Below are 16,886 nucleotides of genomic sequence, written 5' to 3'. Positions count from 1 at the left end.
TTTTACGATCAGCGCAATGCATTATGGTATGTAGGGCTTGGGTTAGTGACCATCGGTTGTACATCGGTTGTACATTTTCAAAATGCATTCTGGGATGCATTGAGTGGACTATATAGGGTATAATAATCATCACTATACATTCGGACAGCTCTACAAAATGGCGAGCTCACTATATAGTCCACTATATAGTGAGTAATGGGAGATCCAATATCAGAGGTTTTATGTTCTTTATCTGAAGTTTTTAATTCGATTACATCATTCACAATGCTTCATGGGATTGTAGTAACTCATTATCTTGTCCTTATTTAAAAAAAAACTCTGAAAGTTTGTAATTTTGTGATTCACCTTGTTGCTAATTGGTTTGGTTCATGGCTTATTACGTTTTAATGAATACTTTTTTAAAATCCATATGGGAAAAATACATCATGGTCTGCTGCACTCTATGTTTCTGCTGTTACAGCGTCTTCACACTCAAGCGCCGTGTTTTAAAGATAGGAAGTTCAACTTTTAAAAGCGCTACTTTCGAAATTAGCTGTGGCTCACGTTTTTAAAAGCAGAAACGTTTTCTGTGTGAATGGCTCATTCGATATCATAGATAATGTCACTATTTATACAAAAGGCCTGTCCTCAATCACAGAACAAATGTAATAATAAAAAATATAATAAGTGCTATATATATTCTCAGATTGTGTTTTGTAAATAATAAAAGAAAAAGTAAAAAACCTTCATTAACCAAAAGTCTCCAAACACTAAAAATGAACCAAAACCCCTTTTCACTGAAATATAAGTGTTTACTTCCTGTATTTTATGTATTCCTGCCTGCGAGGTATCAAACTGTTTAGTGGTCTTATGAATTCCCATCCAAAAAAAAAAACACTCTCTCCACATAAAACCAAGTATTTGCTTACAAGCAAAAATGAAAACATTTATGAAAAAAGTAGGGATCTCAATACAGTGTATTTTTTCTTGATCTTGTATTTCTCTAATTTCACCGATTTCTGGTCACCGTTCTCCACTCCAAACATTCAGTAACATTCTATGCATTCCTGTGTGTAATTCAATTCAAATACCTCTATCCTCTGTATTTTCAGAGGAGTATACAGGGCTTCTTGGCAGCCACAGGCTGAGGACTGAGGAAGGCGCGCACTGCGTCCGCAAACACGTCCTTGATGCCGTCCTGGCTGAGCGCCGAGCACTCCAGGTACTTGGCGGCGTGGATTTGGCGAGCCAGAGCCTGACCCTGCTGCTGCGAGATGGGCGCCTGGTTCTGCTCCTTGAGCTTCTTCAGCACATCCGCGTCATTGCGAAGATCGCTCTTGGTCCCCACCAGCAGGATGGGTGTGCTGGGACAGTGGTGTGTCACCTCGGGATGCCACTTGTGCTTGACGTTCTCGTAGGACGGGGGGCTGGAGATGGAGAAGCAGATGATGAAGACGTTGGTCTGAGGGTAGGACAGCGTGCGAAGGCGGTCGTACTCCTCCTGGCCCGCGGTGTCCCACAGATTGAGGCTGATGGTGCGGCCGTCTACGCCGATCTGGGAGCTGTAGTTGTCGAACACGGTGGGGATGTACTCTTTGGGGAACGCGCCGGTCGTGTACGAGATGAGTAGGCAGGTTTTACCCACTGCTCCATCCCCCACCACCACACACTTGATGCTCTGCATGATAAAAAGGTGACCACTCGACTTCAGCAGTCTGCGGAGGAAGTAACAACGCTCTCTGTTAGAGGAAAACATCACAACACTCTTTAGATGGCCAGAGTTGGCAGGACAGGTGATCAATAAATCAGACTGATCTCATGAAGTATGATTCGTATTTCCATTTTTGGCGTGCTATCAAGACGCGTAATCGCTTTTCAGCGTGTTTATGAACGCCGTTGACTTAACGTTATTACTGTATATATAAATATATGACTTACCTCAACCCCGTCCCTGAACCGTCAATGGGGTTAATGGCATTTATGACTGTTCCCTTACCATCCTAGTAAAAAAAAAGATCGTTCCCCAGATGTAGATCTGCATTTTGCTTTGTTTCGCGCGGACATTTGACGGCGTGTACAGACACGCGGAATCACTTGGACGTTAATGGCGTAGACATACACGCGGATAGCTCAAAATGCGTAGAGATAACTCGAAATCACGCCACTTGACTCGAAAAAGTACGCAAAAGTCATGATGTCATGTTGAAATAAATGGTTAAATGGATGTGCACAGTGCGATCTCCGATAATTTGGTTTTAATTCACACTTTCCAGCCAATCAGAATCGAGTATTCAGACAGACCATTGTATAACATTGTTTAATGCAATCTTCTGCAAATCACTGTATATTACAATGTTGTCATGCATAAAGGCCTGTTCACACCAACACGAATGTTCCGCACCAAAATTCGCCCCAGAAAAAGGAAGTGAAACAATATTTACATGTTTTTAACAGCCATTTAGACTTTTGTATTCGCACAGAGACAAAAGAGCCGCTTTAAATACTCTTATAGTTCCCTAGTTTCAACATCGGTCTCTCAACGTTGCGTTATCGATGGCGCTGTGGGGAAACAAATGTCCAATGGGCTCTATGCACGGTGGTATTTCCGGTGAAGGTTTAGGGATGCTCGATAACTTCCGCCGATCGTAGAGTCCAATGCACAACCGAGAATTTACATTGAATTTTATACTGCATGGTTATACTAAAGAAACGTTAGTCACAAAAACGGATAAAACAGACACCCCTCATTGTGTTTATGCTTCTTTTTAATTATATTACATAAACATAACTATATATAAAATTACATCTAAACGAATGTACGTTTCGTTTCAAAGACGGGAGGACAGTACATTTTGAAGACTGCCATAATCCCGTTTTCCTCCGCTTTAATCTCCACAACCGGAAATGGACGAGCATCCTTGCGTCAAATGTGGAACTTATGCGTGCATATAGCCCACGGCGTCCAAGAGTGCAAATTAAGGGCGGGACCACATTGCATGTAATACAACGCTGGCGGGTGTCATTTCCTCCGAATCTTTATCCTTCATACAAGACTGACACATCTCTATCTTCATTTTTGCAGTCGAGTCATCGCTGAAAAGTGGATTTTAGGGCTACAAATATCCCCTTGTATTTTCTGTTTTCATTTTGAAAAAATTTTTTATTAATTATTTAAAATGATTTTATTATTTTAATTTAAAATTAAAACCTCTCTGTAAAACATCTGTTACATTTACATTTATTCATTTAGCTGACGCCTTTATCCAAAGCGACTCACAATTGCTATATATGTCAGAGGTCGCACGCCTCTGTCTTGCTCAGGGCCATCACCACCCATTTATCGCACCAAATTTTCACACCACACACATTCATCTTGGTGTGAACAGGCCTTAAAAAGTTAAAATGAAAAGTCTATCGTCATTTACGCACCCTCAAGTTGTTTCAAACCTGCATTAATTTCTTTCTTCTGCTGAACACAAAATAATATATTTTGAAGGATGTCGGTAACCAGACAGTGGATGGACCCCATTGACTTTCATAGTATTTTTTTTTCCTTCTATAGAAGTCAATGGGGTCCATCAACTGTCTGGGTGTTCAGCAGAAGAAAGGAAGTAAATAATTAAAATTATTTCAACTATTCCTTTAATTTCACTTAAACTGCATTTAAAAATGTTTTATTTATAAGTTATTAAGGTGAAAAGTTACAATATAACATTCTGCATATAGGTTTCAGCCATGTTAAAATACAATATCAGTGCACCCCTAGATCTTTGATGGGTGAACAAGTGAGGATGTATGAATGGATCGGTGGAAAAAAAGATTTACACATGCAAAGAGAGGGACAAAGGGAAAAAAAAAAACGTTACGAGAATATCTAATTGTTTCTTCATGCAAATTCACAGCATGTTGAGGTCATTTGGGCCTTTATGAAACAATGTTTTGAATATACAGTCAGCCTCCTCCAGTTGTTCCTTCTACTTCCCCTTGCAGTTCTATCGATAAGCATATATTATAACACAAATGAATGTCCACTTGTCAATGATGGGATTATGTGCATTCATATCCTCAGAAATGCACAAAAACAATTTTTGGGTCATGACTCAAAAGACTTTCTGAAGGAAATATGACATGTAAATTGAAATTTTATAAACGCGTACTGGAAAACTTTGAAACAGAAGTGATTAGGTGTCAGTTTATGCTATTTTATGCAAGAAAAGGCCTGATTCAAGACACATTTATAATTATTCAACATTTGGGAAATTCTGTGCAAAGGCAACATGCTATTTTAGTGGAAAAAGGAGCTGGAAAGTAGATTTACCGACGAGCTGTGCACGTTACACTAGAGGTCAGTGTGAATTACTGACAGCAAATCACTTTCTAAAATCGTTCAACAGCTGTTTTCATATTATTAATCAACATTTTTGTTACATGATAAGCTGTTTCCTGAATAGTTTGATCATGGATCATGATATGCAGGCCATCTTGCTTGTAGAAAATGTGAGAACGATTCGTGTTCTCGCACATCAACAGTAAACTGAGAGCTGTGGAGTTACGACCAAGAACTCTCCGTTCTCTCTTTCTTTCTCACTTATTCCAAGAGTCTGGCAGATGTTTGACCCCAGGAGAAAGGAGTGAGACGGACTCTGCCCAATCTCCAGAGACGCTCAGAAAGAAAAATACTCCGAGCCCTGCCCATCTCTGCGAGGCGTTAGCCAATGTGGTTTAGCAAACCAAGAACTCAAAGAAACAGCACTGACAGCTCAGTCTGGGTGGAGTCTGTCCTGTCACTTACAACAGAGTATTGTCATATCACAATAGCCATGTTCTCAGTGATATAGAAAATGGAGTAAATCAAGTGCGACAGAATCTCGTTGACATTTTATACCGTGTCATTGCTGAAGTCATCGATGTTTACATTGAAGTGTAGATGACTAAATGTAATATTTTAAGATTCAACCATTGGAAAATGACCACTAATCTGAATATTGTCTTTGGTGATTAAGGTCCTTGTTCAAGTATCGTGTGTGAGTTTATTGCACTTTATCAGCAAACCCGAATTACGCAAATCATGTAAACCAGCAGAAGAATGGCGACTAGTTTTGGCAGCAAAAGGAGAACTTGTACTAGATTGCAGAGTATGCAGAAGGGAATCAAAACTAGAAGTGGTCAGTTACATTCATCCATCCTTCACACTCTATACTGAATCTAGAATTTCGAATCGTTCATCTTCAATCGCTCCTCTTTTCATCATTGATGGGCTGTAATTGCACACTTAGTCCTCAATATTTGTAAACTAAAATAAATGATTGTGGGAACTGTCACCACAACTTGTGACACAGCAAGACACCGTCTTTCCAGTGACTCGCCACAGGAAAGTGAGCCCCTTGTGTCATTCAAGATATTCAGCTGTTTTGTAACAGTAGGCTACTTTCACATTAAGAAGTCAACAACAATAACGGCTACAACTGCGTCTAGGTTGACGGATGAGTGTGGAAGATGCTCTCACAGATGGGCTATTATCTTTACAAACTGAAATGACTGTGGTTGGTTAAGCAGATTATGACTTCTCTAATAGAAGCTGTTATATTGTTCTGAAAAAGATAAATATCCCAACTTCTGCATGGCTCTGTTGGATTGCTTAAAATGAGGATGTTTCTCAGTTCCTCATTCCCACTGGAAAACCCAACTGCCTTATTTTCTCTCCAAATTTGCATAATTTCCCATTCATTCTCTTTTTATTTTTCGCACAACCAAATTTTCAGAAAAGTATTTATAATGTAAACTAAAAAACATTGTTATAACAAACTTTGTTTCCATCCATGTAATTTGTCACAGTAGCCTAATAATTAATTTCTACTCAGTGTTTTCAGAGTTTCAACAGAGTTTATACAGTCTGGTTTCAACTCACCATTTAATTCAAAGTGGTCAAAAGTGCCTTGAAATGATCTCATCACTGCAGGTTATCTTTGGCATCATTATGAATTAACTAGAACCTCGTGTTTTAATATTAATGAGCGTATTTCATTGATATTTATTCAACGGTACTCTATGGGAGTAGCCCCTATTCCTGCTCTCTGATTTAAAACATGATTAATCATCGAGTCGTAGTCGAAAGCGAGAACAGGATATTTAGCAAAATATCACACGGTCGGAATTATAAATCTCTGCGTAATTTCTCTTTAACAAATGAAAACGCATAAAGATGTTGTCTAAGCTACGCGAGTATCCCTGAACTATTTATGACTATTAAATAAATGTGTCTTACCAAACATATCAGATGCTTTGAGGACCGTAATCCCGCTGCTGTGGAAGTTAGTTGCTGAGGTCTTTAGGACGTGAGTTGTGTTCACTCCTTAGAGAGGAAGTTAATGGCTTAACGGCATATTTGAGGAAGTTTACCGAAGTAAATGTGGCTCTGACAGTGTTTTAGAGGGCGTAACAGTCTGTCTATTTGTCTACACTGCCACTGCACGCGCGCGCGCGCTCCCACTTTAAATCAAGCAGTTCGTTCGCGTGCACTGTCAGCTCGGTTGATCGTGTCGATCGCTATTCGCTACTGAATAGAATATGCATCACAGGGAAATCCCGTATCACCACAACATCAAACTCATATTGAAACTATTTGACCTAAGGAGGAGCCGTGAGAATATCGACTTGAATCATACACAGCAGTGGGTGTTATGCAAAAATTATTGTTACTATGTAATGGAATGGTTTACCCAAAATGAACATTAATATTTTAATTTATTTGATTAATTAATTTATTTTTTATATGTTGCTATTATATCGTTACAACCCCGTGACTTTATTCTTTTGTGAAGAACAAAAATAGTTTTGAATACTATCGAAGGATGAGACTGTAAAACACTCTTTAAAAAGGTTCGTAGAAAAACCTTTAAAGGAGCAACGTAAGTTATTCACTTTTAAAAAAACTTTTGCTGATAATTTACTCACCCCATGTCATCCAAGATGTCCACGTCTTTCTTTCTTCAGTTAAGGTGTTTTTTTTTTGTTTGTTTTTTTTTTTTTTTTGTCGTTTAAAGCCATTTGAAGCTGCAATGAATCTCATTTGGACCTTGAGACCGTTTGGTTCTCGTTGAAGTCCATTATTATGGGGGTGAGTAAATTATCAGCAAAACATTTTTTTGTGAAATACTCCTAAGTCCTAATAGCCTGTATCAATACTGTGGAATCTCATTCAGTCAGAAGGCTTTTAGAATTTTTGGATAGATAGATAGATAGATAGATAGATAGATAGATAGATAGATAGATAGATAGATAGATAGATAGATAGATAGATAGATAGATAGATAGATGGATAGATGGATAGATGGATGGATGTAGGTAGGATTGGTAAACAGACAAGTCAAGAAGACTGGGAGTGGTTTCTTCATTTTTAGCTGCATGCATGGTTGAGGATCATCACACCACTAGATGGCTGTGTCTTTCTGCTTTTTGAGACCAAACCTCAAAACCTGACAATTTATATCCCAAGAAACTATTTGCGCTACTAGACATCCTCCAAAAGCAACACCAAACGGTTTCCTAACGCCGAGGGGACTTGGACAACTCAGAAAATTGGACTTTGAAACAATGTAATGAACCTCGAAATTTGATTAATATATCCGGGACATACTTTTGTGTCATCGTATATTTGGAGAACAATTCTTTCTTCATTTTGGACGCTTTGTTCGAAGCGAGTATAGAGTGATGGACATATTTTTTTGACAATATTTCACAGTATTGAGAGGGAGGACATGTTATGGCGCAGACTATGAGGGGAAGATGTGGAAAATGAATGGCTAACATCGTTGAAGTGTTGTTTAAACGCATTGGACCATTAAAACGACAAGATTTTCTCGTCTGAGTTAAAACAACATCCTACAAATATCGGTTACCTAACGTTAATGGATCTCAGTCAGACCAAACGAAACTTTTACATCTGATTCGTCACATAAGCGACTCATGCCGTTTCCAACCTTCGGATTTTGACAGGTAATCTGACATTTTTAAAACAATAACACGGTGAGTGTGTGAGTAAGTTTAAGGTTGCATGTGCATTTGCAACATGAAGACAACTTTGAAATTGCGTGTGTGTTACTTTTGCTTATAATTTCAAATGCCATCTGATATGAGCCAAAAGCCAATCGGCAAAATACGCAAAGGCGGAACTTGATCGTATCTTTCAAGGAGGCACATTTGCCGCTATTTTTCATAGTAAGATGAATTTGAGAAGCCTTTGTCAAAAGCTATCTAAATATATTAAAACGAAGACGTGACATGCCACGCTTCACTTGCGTGCAGCTACAGGCTTTTTCCATAGGCTAGCTTCAACTATCTCTTGGCTATAGACATATGGTAACATACGTTAACATTTAAATAAAGAAGTTTGTACACATTGTTTAAAAAAAAATGACTTATACAATCCAGCAGGCCTACTATCTTTTTTCAGCTTCACCAGTGACTTTTCATCAGACTACTAGGCTACCTGCTTTTGAAAGTATTTTGTTACAATTATTGGTGGTTAGTCCACTTCCAGTTTACAGGTATTAGTATGCAGCCTATTCCTTAGTTACTTGTAAATAGGTACTAGTATTAAATCTATAGTGGCTTACCAATTTATTAGTGTGTATTTGTTACTATTGTCATAACATTTGACAACATTGCAATAATAATTTTGGTAACACTTTATTTTACCAACATATTTGTTACTGCATATTGTTATTAATTACTATAAATTGTGCATAATTACATGCAACTACCTAATCCTGACCTTTCCTAAGCCTATAAGTATAGTTAATTATTATTACTTAAATTAATAATTACTCAGACATTTTACTAGTAATAACTGGGACATGCATATAAATTATTTTCATGATTTGTTTTCACAACTTTTGTCAATCTTTTGTCAAATCAACTTAATGTGTTTCAGATAACTGTCTAATTTGAGTCTCTATTGGGTAAACCAATCATTCATTCATTGAATTAACTAAAATGTTTAATTTCGATGAACTCAAAAATGTTAAGGCAACCAGGTAACTTACCTTTTTTAAGTTAAACCAACAATATTTTTTTACAGTGCGGGTGTAATTACTAGTCACTTCCAATTAGTATGTATTTCAAATATTGCTGGTTCCTATTCCAAGTTTACTAGTACTAGATATTTGAAATACATACTGATTGGAAGTGACTAGTTGATATCTGAAACACATCCAAATTACAATTACCACAGATTCAATTGAATAGTTAGACATATGTGTCACTAAAGGGATAGTATTAATAGTTAAAGAGTAATGTCCTTGACTCATCGAGTCACTATTTGAATAAGAACTGTCTGGAACTTAATAATTACTAGTGAAATTTAAAAAAAACAAACAGCGATTAAAACAAATACTAGAAACCTAAAAAGAGATGTGAATAGAACAAATGTTAAAACTGACTTGCTGTAATTCCCAACATTCATTTTTATGTCTGAATATTTCACAATGTATTACTGAACGGTAGATACTGTTTTTTTAAATGCTCTCTCTCTCTCTCTGTTTACAGTTTAGCATGGATCTATTGAGATTTGCCAGACACTGTATGTACATTGCATGGGTTGGTTTCTTATGGAAGTGTACAGCAGGCCACCTGCAGTCTGCCAATGGATTATCCGGTAGGAAATCATCATTCAGTTGAATCATTCAGCGTTATTTCCCTTGTTTTATGTGTCGGTTTACATGTTACATAATACCAATGGAACATGTTTGTTGTAGGGGGTAATAATGTCCCACTCTGAGAAATGCTGCATGATATACACTTTACTTGTGCTACTTGATTAGATGAAGTGCTTCCCTTGTTTAATCAGAGCCTTATTGGAGATGATATCAAACCTATCTTTCACAACCCAAATGCTTAACATTTGATGATCAAGAACTAAAAGAATTGACTTGACCAAAATATGTGTCAGCAGGATATAGGTTTAGTTTAGCAAATGCACAGAGTGACATAAAGGCCTCCCATGAGGCAAGACTGCTGGTGTCTGACAACCTCGCAAGTTTTGGTGGCCATCAAAGTCTCCTCTTGTGCTTTGACACTAATGTTTATTTCCCACTTAACAGACTGAAGCTCATCCTGCAAAAAAAAAAAAAAAAGGTATAATGAGTGAAGGCAGCAAAGTTCATCTCCCAACCCCAATAGCTAAACAAGAATAAGCCAAGACAAACTCAAGAGCAAACACAAGGTTTTGTTATTCACCACACTCTAAAAAATGCTGTTTTCAGTTATTTTCTGTCTTTTCTCTGTAAAGAGGGCACCAAATTCAAAAATTCTTTTACATTTCGACTACATATATGATCTACTTTCAATAAAGATTAATTTTGAAATGGGTGAAATGCTCCTTTAAATAGAAAAATAAACATTAAAGGGGTGGTAAAATGCCATTTTCACAAGATGTAAAATAAAATCTCTGTGTGTTTGTGTGTGTGTGGTTTTAGCAAAAAATACCCCACAGATATTTTTATATAGCCTAGCATGTTAAAGTTGTCACTTTTTGAGGGTTTGCAAAAGCGCACCGTTTTGTGGCTGGCCCTTTAAATGCAAATGAGCTGCTGCTAAAATGACAGAAACTGTTTTCCCTTTAATGTTAAAACGGAGTCAGTCAAAGATGGAGAGACTCAAGAAGAAATGACAACATGTAGAATGCAACAAGACATCTTTGGATGATTAGTAGATGAATTTATGTTGCTGATGTGTTTGCCTCTTAGACAAAAATAGTTTCTGGATTTGCTCAAATTTGCAAGGTTCATGACAACATGGTGTAATAATGGAGTTTAGCCACATCTGTAAATAGCCAGGCTTGTGTCTTAAAGTTGACCTAAATTAAGCTACAGGAAATACTTCAGAAATTCACCTTTTGTGTTCCACAGAAGAGTCTGGTGATGACAGAAATGATAACAGAACTTCATCTGTATCTGTAATCTGTCAGACTACCATGAATGCAGAAACTATACTTCTACAGTATATACCCATTTCTTGTCATAAGAAATTTGCTTAAACACGTTGAGATTTTAAACCTTCACGAAAGCAGAAGTGATAATGCTATCTGATAGTAAACACTAACAAACAAAGATGATATCTGAAGTAAATCGGGTGGAGGGAATGCATCCAAGGAATTGAGGGATAATATTTGAGGAAATTCCTTGTTTTTCTCATGTCAGATGCCTTTTTCTCTGTTAAATCAATGGCAAAATCTGCCCGTCGTGCATATTATATTAGTAAATTTTACTTGTACCAGGTTGGGTTATAGCTTGATCTGGTCTGATGAGCTTAGTTTAGTTAGCAAGTTTAACTGTTTATGTTGTCAGAGTTTTTAAATGATTCTTTTAAAGTCACAATGTGTCTAAATAATGCAGAAACCCAGTGAGGCACTGTAAAAAAAAATATGTTCATGATTTGTAATCAATCACGAGTCACGACATTTTTTTCTTTTGTCAAATCAACTTAAATAATTCATGTGTTTCAGATAACATCATATTTTGAGTTTATGATGATTAAATAAATCTCCTTCATTGTATTAACTCAATTTTTCCATTTAAATGACCTTAATTTTTTAAGGCAACCCGGTTACTTAATTTTTTTTAAGTTAAACCAACAATATTTTTACACAGTTGTGTGATGACAAGTGTTTTTTTTTTTTTTTTTTTTTTTTTTTGACGTGGTTTTGTACAGACATTTTTACAGGCTGTGAAATGCGGCCAAAAATAGCAGTGGAGATCTTACGACATGAAACATTTCTTTGTGTTAAAACAAAGCAAAGATCTACCTGCCTGGAAGAACACAGTCCACTCATGGACTGCGTTCAATAGTTTTAATTACATCCATCCTTATTTGTGCAATGGCTGATAACCCTGAATTTATAAAAAGAAAAACTTGTTATCTAATCACAGTGACGATTGATTTCTTATGTTAATACCTGCTCCATGATGAAGTCTTTAAATTCGGTGAGACAGACGTTAAAGGATTAGTTCACTTTTGAAAAAACTTTCGCTGATAATTTACTCACCCCCATGTCATCCAAGATGTCCATGTCTTTCTTTCCTCAGTCGAAAAGAAATTTAGGTTTTTGATGAAAACATTCCAGGATTTTTCTCCATTTAATGGACTTCAATGGGAACCAGATGGTTCAAGGTCCAAAAGACAGTTAATAACTGTTTCAGATGCAGCTTCAAATGTCTTTAAACGATATCAGACGATGAATAAGGGTCTTATCACGCGAAACGATCGGTTATTTCAAAACTTATTCCAAAAATGTAACTTTTCTAAGGACAAATGCTAGCCTTGCTCTATTCTGTGAGGCGCGTTTGCAACGTCACGTATTACGTAATTACGTTCAAAAGGTCACGGGCGACGTGGGCCGAAAGTACAGAGTCAGTGTTTACAAGTTGAACGCATAGGTTGAACGTGCAAACTAGCGCAAACACCGTTTACAAAAAAAGTAATTAAAAGGAAAAACAACGATGTCGGACGATTTTGATTCTGTACTTTCGGCTACGTCGCCCGTGACCTTTTGAACGTAATTACGTATTACGTGACGTTACAAACGCGCCTCAGAGAATATAGCAAGGCTAGCATTTGTCCTTAGAAAAGTTACATTTTTGGAATAAGTTTTGAAATAACCGATCGTTTCGCATGATAAGACCCTTATTCATCGTCTGATATCGTTTAAAGACATTTGAAGCTGCATCTGAAACTGTTATTAACACTGTCTTTTGGACCTTGAACCATCCGGTTCCCATTGAAGTCCATTATATGGAGAAAAATCCTGGAATGTTTTCATCAAAAACCTTAATTTCTTTTCGACTGAGGAAAGAAAGACATGGACATCTTGGATGACATGGGGGTGAGTAAATTATCAGCAAAAGTTTTTTCAAAAGTGAACTACTCCTTTAAGTCCAGCACGTCCACTCCCATCCACAGCCATTTTACAGCAAAATCCACAATACCTCAGCAGCTGTCCTGTGTCTCCATCTAAAAATAGTTTAAAAGTCTCTCTATGGCTTATACGTGGCTGTGTTTGCATCACCCTTAGACTGAACTCTCCTGTGACAATGGGTTTAAACATTGGGCCCTTACAAAGGCACCGCTGTTGGCCCTGTTTTTAGCTATGCATCACTGCTAAGGGAACAAACTCAAGTCAAGTCAAGTCACATTTATTTATATAGCGCTTTTCACAATACAGATTGTATCAAAGCAGCTTCACAGTGATAACATGAAAGTAGTACAACACAGATCAATAATATTGTTAAAAATTAAATATCCCCAACTAAGCAAGCCAAAAGCAAGGCTTGCCAAAAACAAACTCTTAATTTCCATACTCTAAAGACTTTTGGGTTTTTGCTGTGATATAACAGTGGCCGTTTACCATGTAAGAGTGGATGATGCATGAATTTCACAATAGGGACTGAATCTCAACGTCATTTTCATCAGAAGGTCATTTGTGTTTGAATAGGCCTTTTGTTGTCTCAGGCATGTATGTGCTCTTGAGCAAGGCTTTTAACTTGCCTTTTTGTGCAAATATAATTGATTCAATGATTCAACTTTATTTTGTGTGGAATTTTATGCACTTAAAATGAGCAAGTTTACCCAGAATGCAGTGAGATGGTGTGTATTAGCTGTGTTCCCAAATACTGCCTGCAAATCATTTCAGTAGCATTTGTCCTTAACACGTTGCGTAGCTAACAGTTTGAAACTTTATGTAAGGAATATTTGACGACAAGCCCTGAATTATTTGGGGGAAAAAAGGCACACCTGAGGAGGTAATGCTTTCCATATATATATATATATATAATTTTGTTGCAAATAATTGGTCGTTTTTATCTTATTGTTTACAATATTTATTTGCTTGGTCAGTGTCGCTGTGGGTTTTGGTTCTTTTGCTGTTGTCAGCTGTAAGGACATTTGAAATAACTTAAAATCATTTGGCGAAGTGATATCTGATATGAAACTGTAACGCGGCCGTAACCTACCTGGAACTACTTTAGCCATGAATGTTCATCAACCAATCAACCAACCATTCATCTGCCTTGTAATATAATAGAGCGCTATGGTCAGGTTATGGAAAATAAAAAAAAATCTCATTCATTATTTCAACTTAATTTTCAAATAAAAACAATTCTCTAATCAGAGAGACAAGCAAATCATGCCAGAAAAACTCTTTATCACACGCCCACTCCCATGAAGCACTGCCAATGACGTAATGGAGTCAGGGCCTGTCCCAATATCCACCCTTGTGGTCTGTAGACTTGATGACTCGTTTTTCGGTATTTGGCCCAAGTGTTCAACCCGATGGGACACACAACGTCGTGTTGTAAAAATGCGAATACATTTTTTTTTTACAGCTTTATTTACACATTTTTATTTTCAGTAGTTTTCCACTTTCAAAAAAACATCTAGATACATGTTCAGTAGTTCCTAAGATGCTTTTATTAATTGTGGTACTAATTAAGCATTTGCAATGTTTCACAAAATGCAATAATAAAACGTACAACACTACATTTTACTTCCAAAACATGTCATATTCTAATTAATTCAACTTACTCTGGCTAGTTTTCCTCAACATTATGCTATTTCAGGGCATGTGAGTTCCTAAACATTATGAATGATGGGTTATGTTTAGTTTCATTGGGGTTTTGTTCATGGTTAATGGTTGACCTGATTTACCTGTCATCTAATTAGTTGCCTTTTTATCTCGGTGTATAAGTACTCCCAGTTTTGTTCAGTTCTTTGTCTGTGATCAGTATTATGTGTGGAAAGAGTTTACCGGTATGTCTCCTGAGATTCTGTTTCTATTTTTGTTCGATTCATGTATTTGGTGGATTAAAGTTAATTTAGACTGAATTCTGGTGTTCTTCATGTTGGCTTGCCACCACACGTTACACTTAAATATTAGTAAATGTATTGATATTTTGCAATTTAAAGTCATTAAGTACACAATAATGCCTTTGTTCTTTTTGCTTCAAATCAAAGTTTGCAATGTGATGATTCCCCTTTATGCTGGTTGGTTTCGGTTATAGCTTATAGCTCTATAATGAAGACTTTAAAAAAATTCTTATAGGAAAATACTTCCGGAACCAAGGACACTGAAAAAAAGAGGTGACCACTGTTGCACTCTTTAACCATATATTGAATAAAACATTACATTGATACGTGGCTAGATTCCTTAAAATGTGCCTTTGTAGACAGTGTACCGGTAGTTTAAGTGAAGTTTCTGTCGCATATCTCATATATTGTTTTCTCTCCACAGAACTGTGTGGTATTGATGAGCTACTTTGCCAGGACGAAAACTCTCTGCTAAGTTTTGAGGCCATCCGGAGCATTCATAAAGACATGGACGATGATGCAGACGGCAGTGTGGATGTGACAGAGACTGATGGGGTGAGTGGTTTTGTGGTCTGCTGTGTTGAGAGATTAATGTTGCAGCTCATTGCACAGTGCCCAATCAATGTTCAGACTAGTGCTTAGTTTAGTTTGCTTGCTTGCTTGATAGGACAGAGTCGCTTTTGGCTTGTTCATTGGACACATAGATTTCTGTCAAGCTGCTTTGAGATAGATATTTTGAAAAAGTGCTTAAACTTGACTTGACCGTACAATAGAGCAGTGCACTGAAGTACAACATATCTGGCATGCGGTATACAGCTGTACTGGTACAAGTCTGGGTGTGTTGCAGAGCTCAAGTTACACATGTTGTTATTTTTTCATCTGTCATAGCATTCATTTGTAACATTTTATGATAAAATACACTGAGGTGGAGATATATAGATGGGAAATATGTCTTTTTTGAAAGATTATCCATTTTAATTATATACTAATATTAAGCAGTACAACTGTTTTCAATACGAAATGTTTCTTGAACAGCATATCATATTAGAAAGATTTCTGAAGGATATTTCACAATATTAGCTACTATTAGCTAAATAACTGTAGCCTTTGTGAGCTTTGTGTAGCATTTTAAGGGTAGTGGTGTGTGTGCTGCTTTTTGACCTACATTATGGAATCCTTCCTTATATTGTGGTGTGTATTTGTGTATTCAAGTTTCAGGCTACATAATGCCTGTGTCCTCATACATTCAAATCATTAAATAAACATTACTTTATGTTTAGGGTTGTACAAGTTGTACAGTTGTAGAAACTTGAGAGGAGAGTGAGTCATGCAGAATGCAAGTTTCCCACTGACATTTAAAAATACTCTGGGGGTTTTAATGCTTTATTTAACGTCACAACTTACATAACAAATAAAATACTCTAAAACATGGATGCTTACTTTTTGACATCACCACCAGGGAATAACCTGTTTTTATTTTTTTATATAGGCTACAGTCTTGTAATCATGGTTTACTTGCATTGCCAGGTTATATATTTGTATGTAAACCAGTAAATAAGGTTATTTCAATAAACTGTTTTTGGTAGTTAGCACATGTACTGTAAATATGCTCAATGATAGGTGCACAACGTGTGTGTATGTACATTTAGCAAATTTAATTTATTTAATTTAAAGCAAACATTCTTTGAAAAGAGGATTCTAAAAAAGTTGATTGGACAGACCAAATTTAGGCGAGTCAGTGTGTTATTGCTGTCACAATGTTTTAGATAATCACTTTAAAATATGTTTTTCATACAATATTTTTGTACAATAGTCATGCAACCTGATTATCAAAGATTCACCTCTTCTGGATCCACTTCTGGATCTGCTTTGAATAGACATGACATTTCTGTGTGTATTGTATTCAGAAGTGATTATGAACCATGATTATAGTCTACGAACCTAGGCTATCACACAAAGCGATTCGTTTTTCATGTGAATGCCACATCTGAGCACTGAGTAAACAGCATTACTGCTGACCGACCGCAGCCATAGGCAGTCCAAGGCCA

The 16,886-nt window shown here is 36.8% G+C and overlaps 2 protein-coding genes across 3 annotated transcripts in view; one reads left to right on the top strand and one right to left on the bottom strand.

Annotated features, from left to right (window-relative positions):
- Nucleotides 1–311: 311 nt before the first annotated feature.
- Nucleotides 312–1,663, bottom strand: rhogb (ras homolog family member Gb). Its single transcript, XM_089123900.1, has one exon. It carries the CDS (start codon nucleotides 1,661–1,663, stop codon nucleotides 1,088–1,090), a length of 576 nt encoding a protein of 191 aa, XP_088980026.1. The 3' UTR covers nucleotides 312–1,087.
- A 5,772-nt stretch (nucleotides 1,664–7,435) lies between these two features.
- stim1b (stromal interaction molecule 1b) overlaps nucleotides 7,436–16,886 on the top strand; it is a 30,015-nt gene continuing 20,564 nt past the window's right edge. Inside the window, exons 1-3 of one of the 2 annotated variants that reach the window (XM_039693940.2) lie at nucleotides 7,436–7,974; nucleotides 9,526–9,634; nucleotides 15,263–15,393. In XM_039693940.2, coding sequence (XP_039549874.2) covers nucleotides 9,532–9,634; nucleotides 15,263–15,393 — 234 coding nt within the window. In that variant the 5' untranslated portion in view covers nucleotides 7,436–7,974; nucleotides 9,526–9,531. Of the gene's footprint in view, nucleotides 7,975–9,525; nucleotides 9,635–15,262; nucleotides 15,394–16,886 lie in introns of those variants that run through there. The other variant, XM_089123899.1, reaches the window with a different exon arrangement.

Source organism: Pimephales promelas, chromosome 19 (assembly GCF_988280905.1).
Source record: "Pimephales promelas chromosome 19, fPimPro1.hap1.1, whole genome shotgun sequence".
Taxonomy (NCBI): domain Eukaryota; kingdom Metazoa; phylum Chordata; class Actinopteri; order Cypriniformes; family Leuciscidae; genus Pimephales; species Pimephales promelas.
Note: the sequence above shows the minus strand (reverse complement) of the source record. Positions and strands in the feature narration are given on the sequence as shown.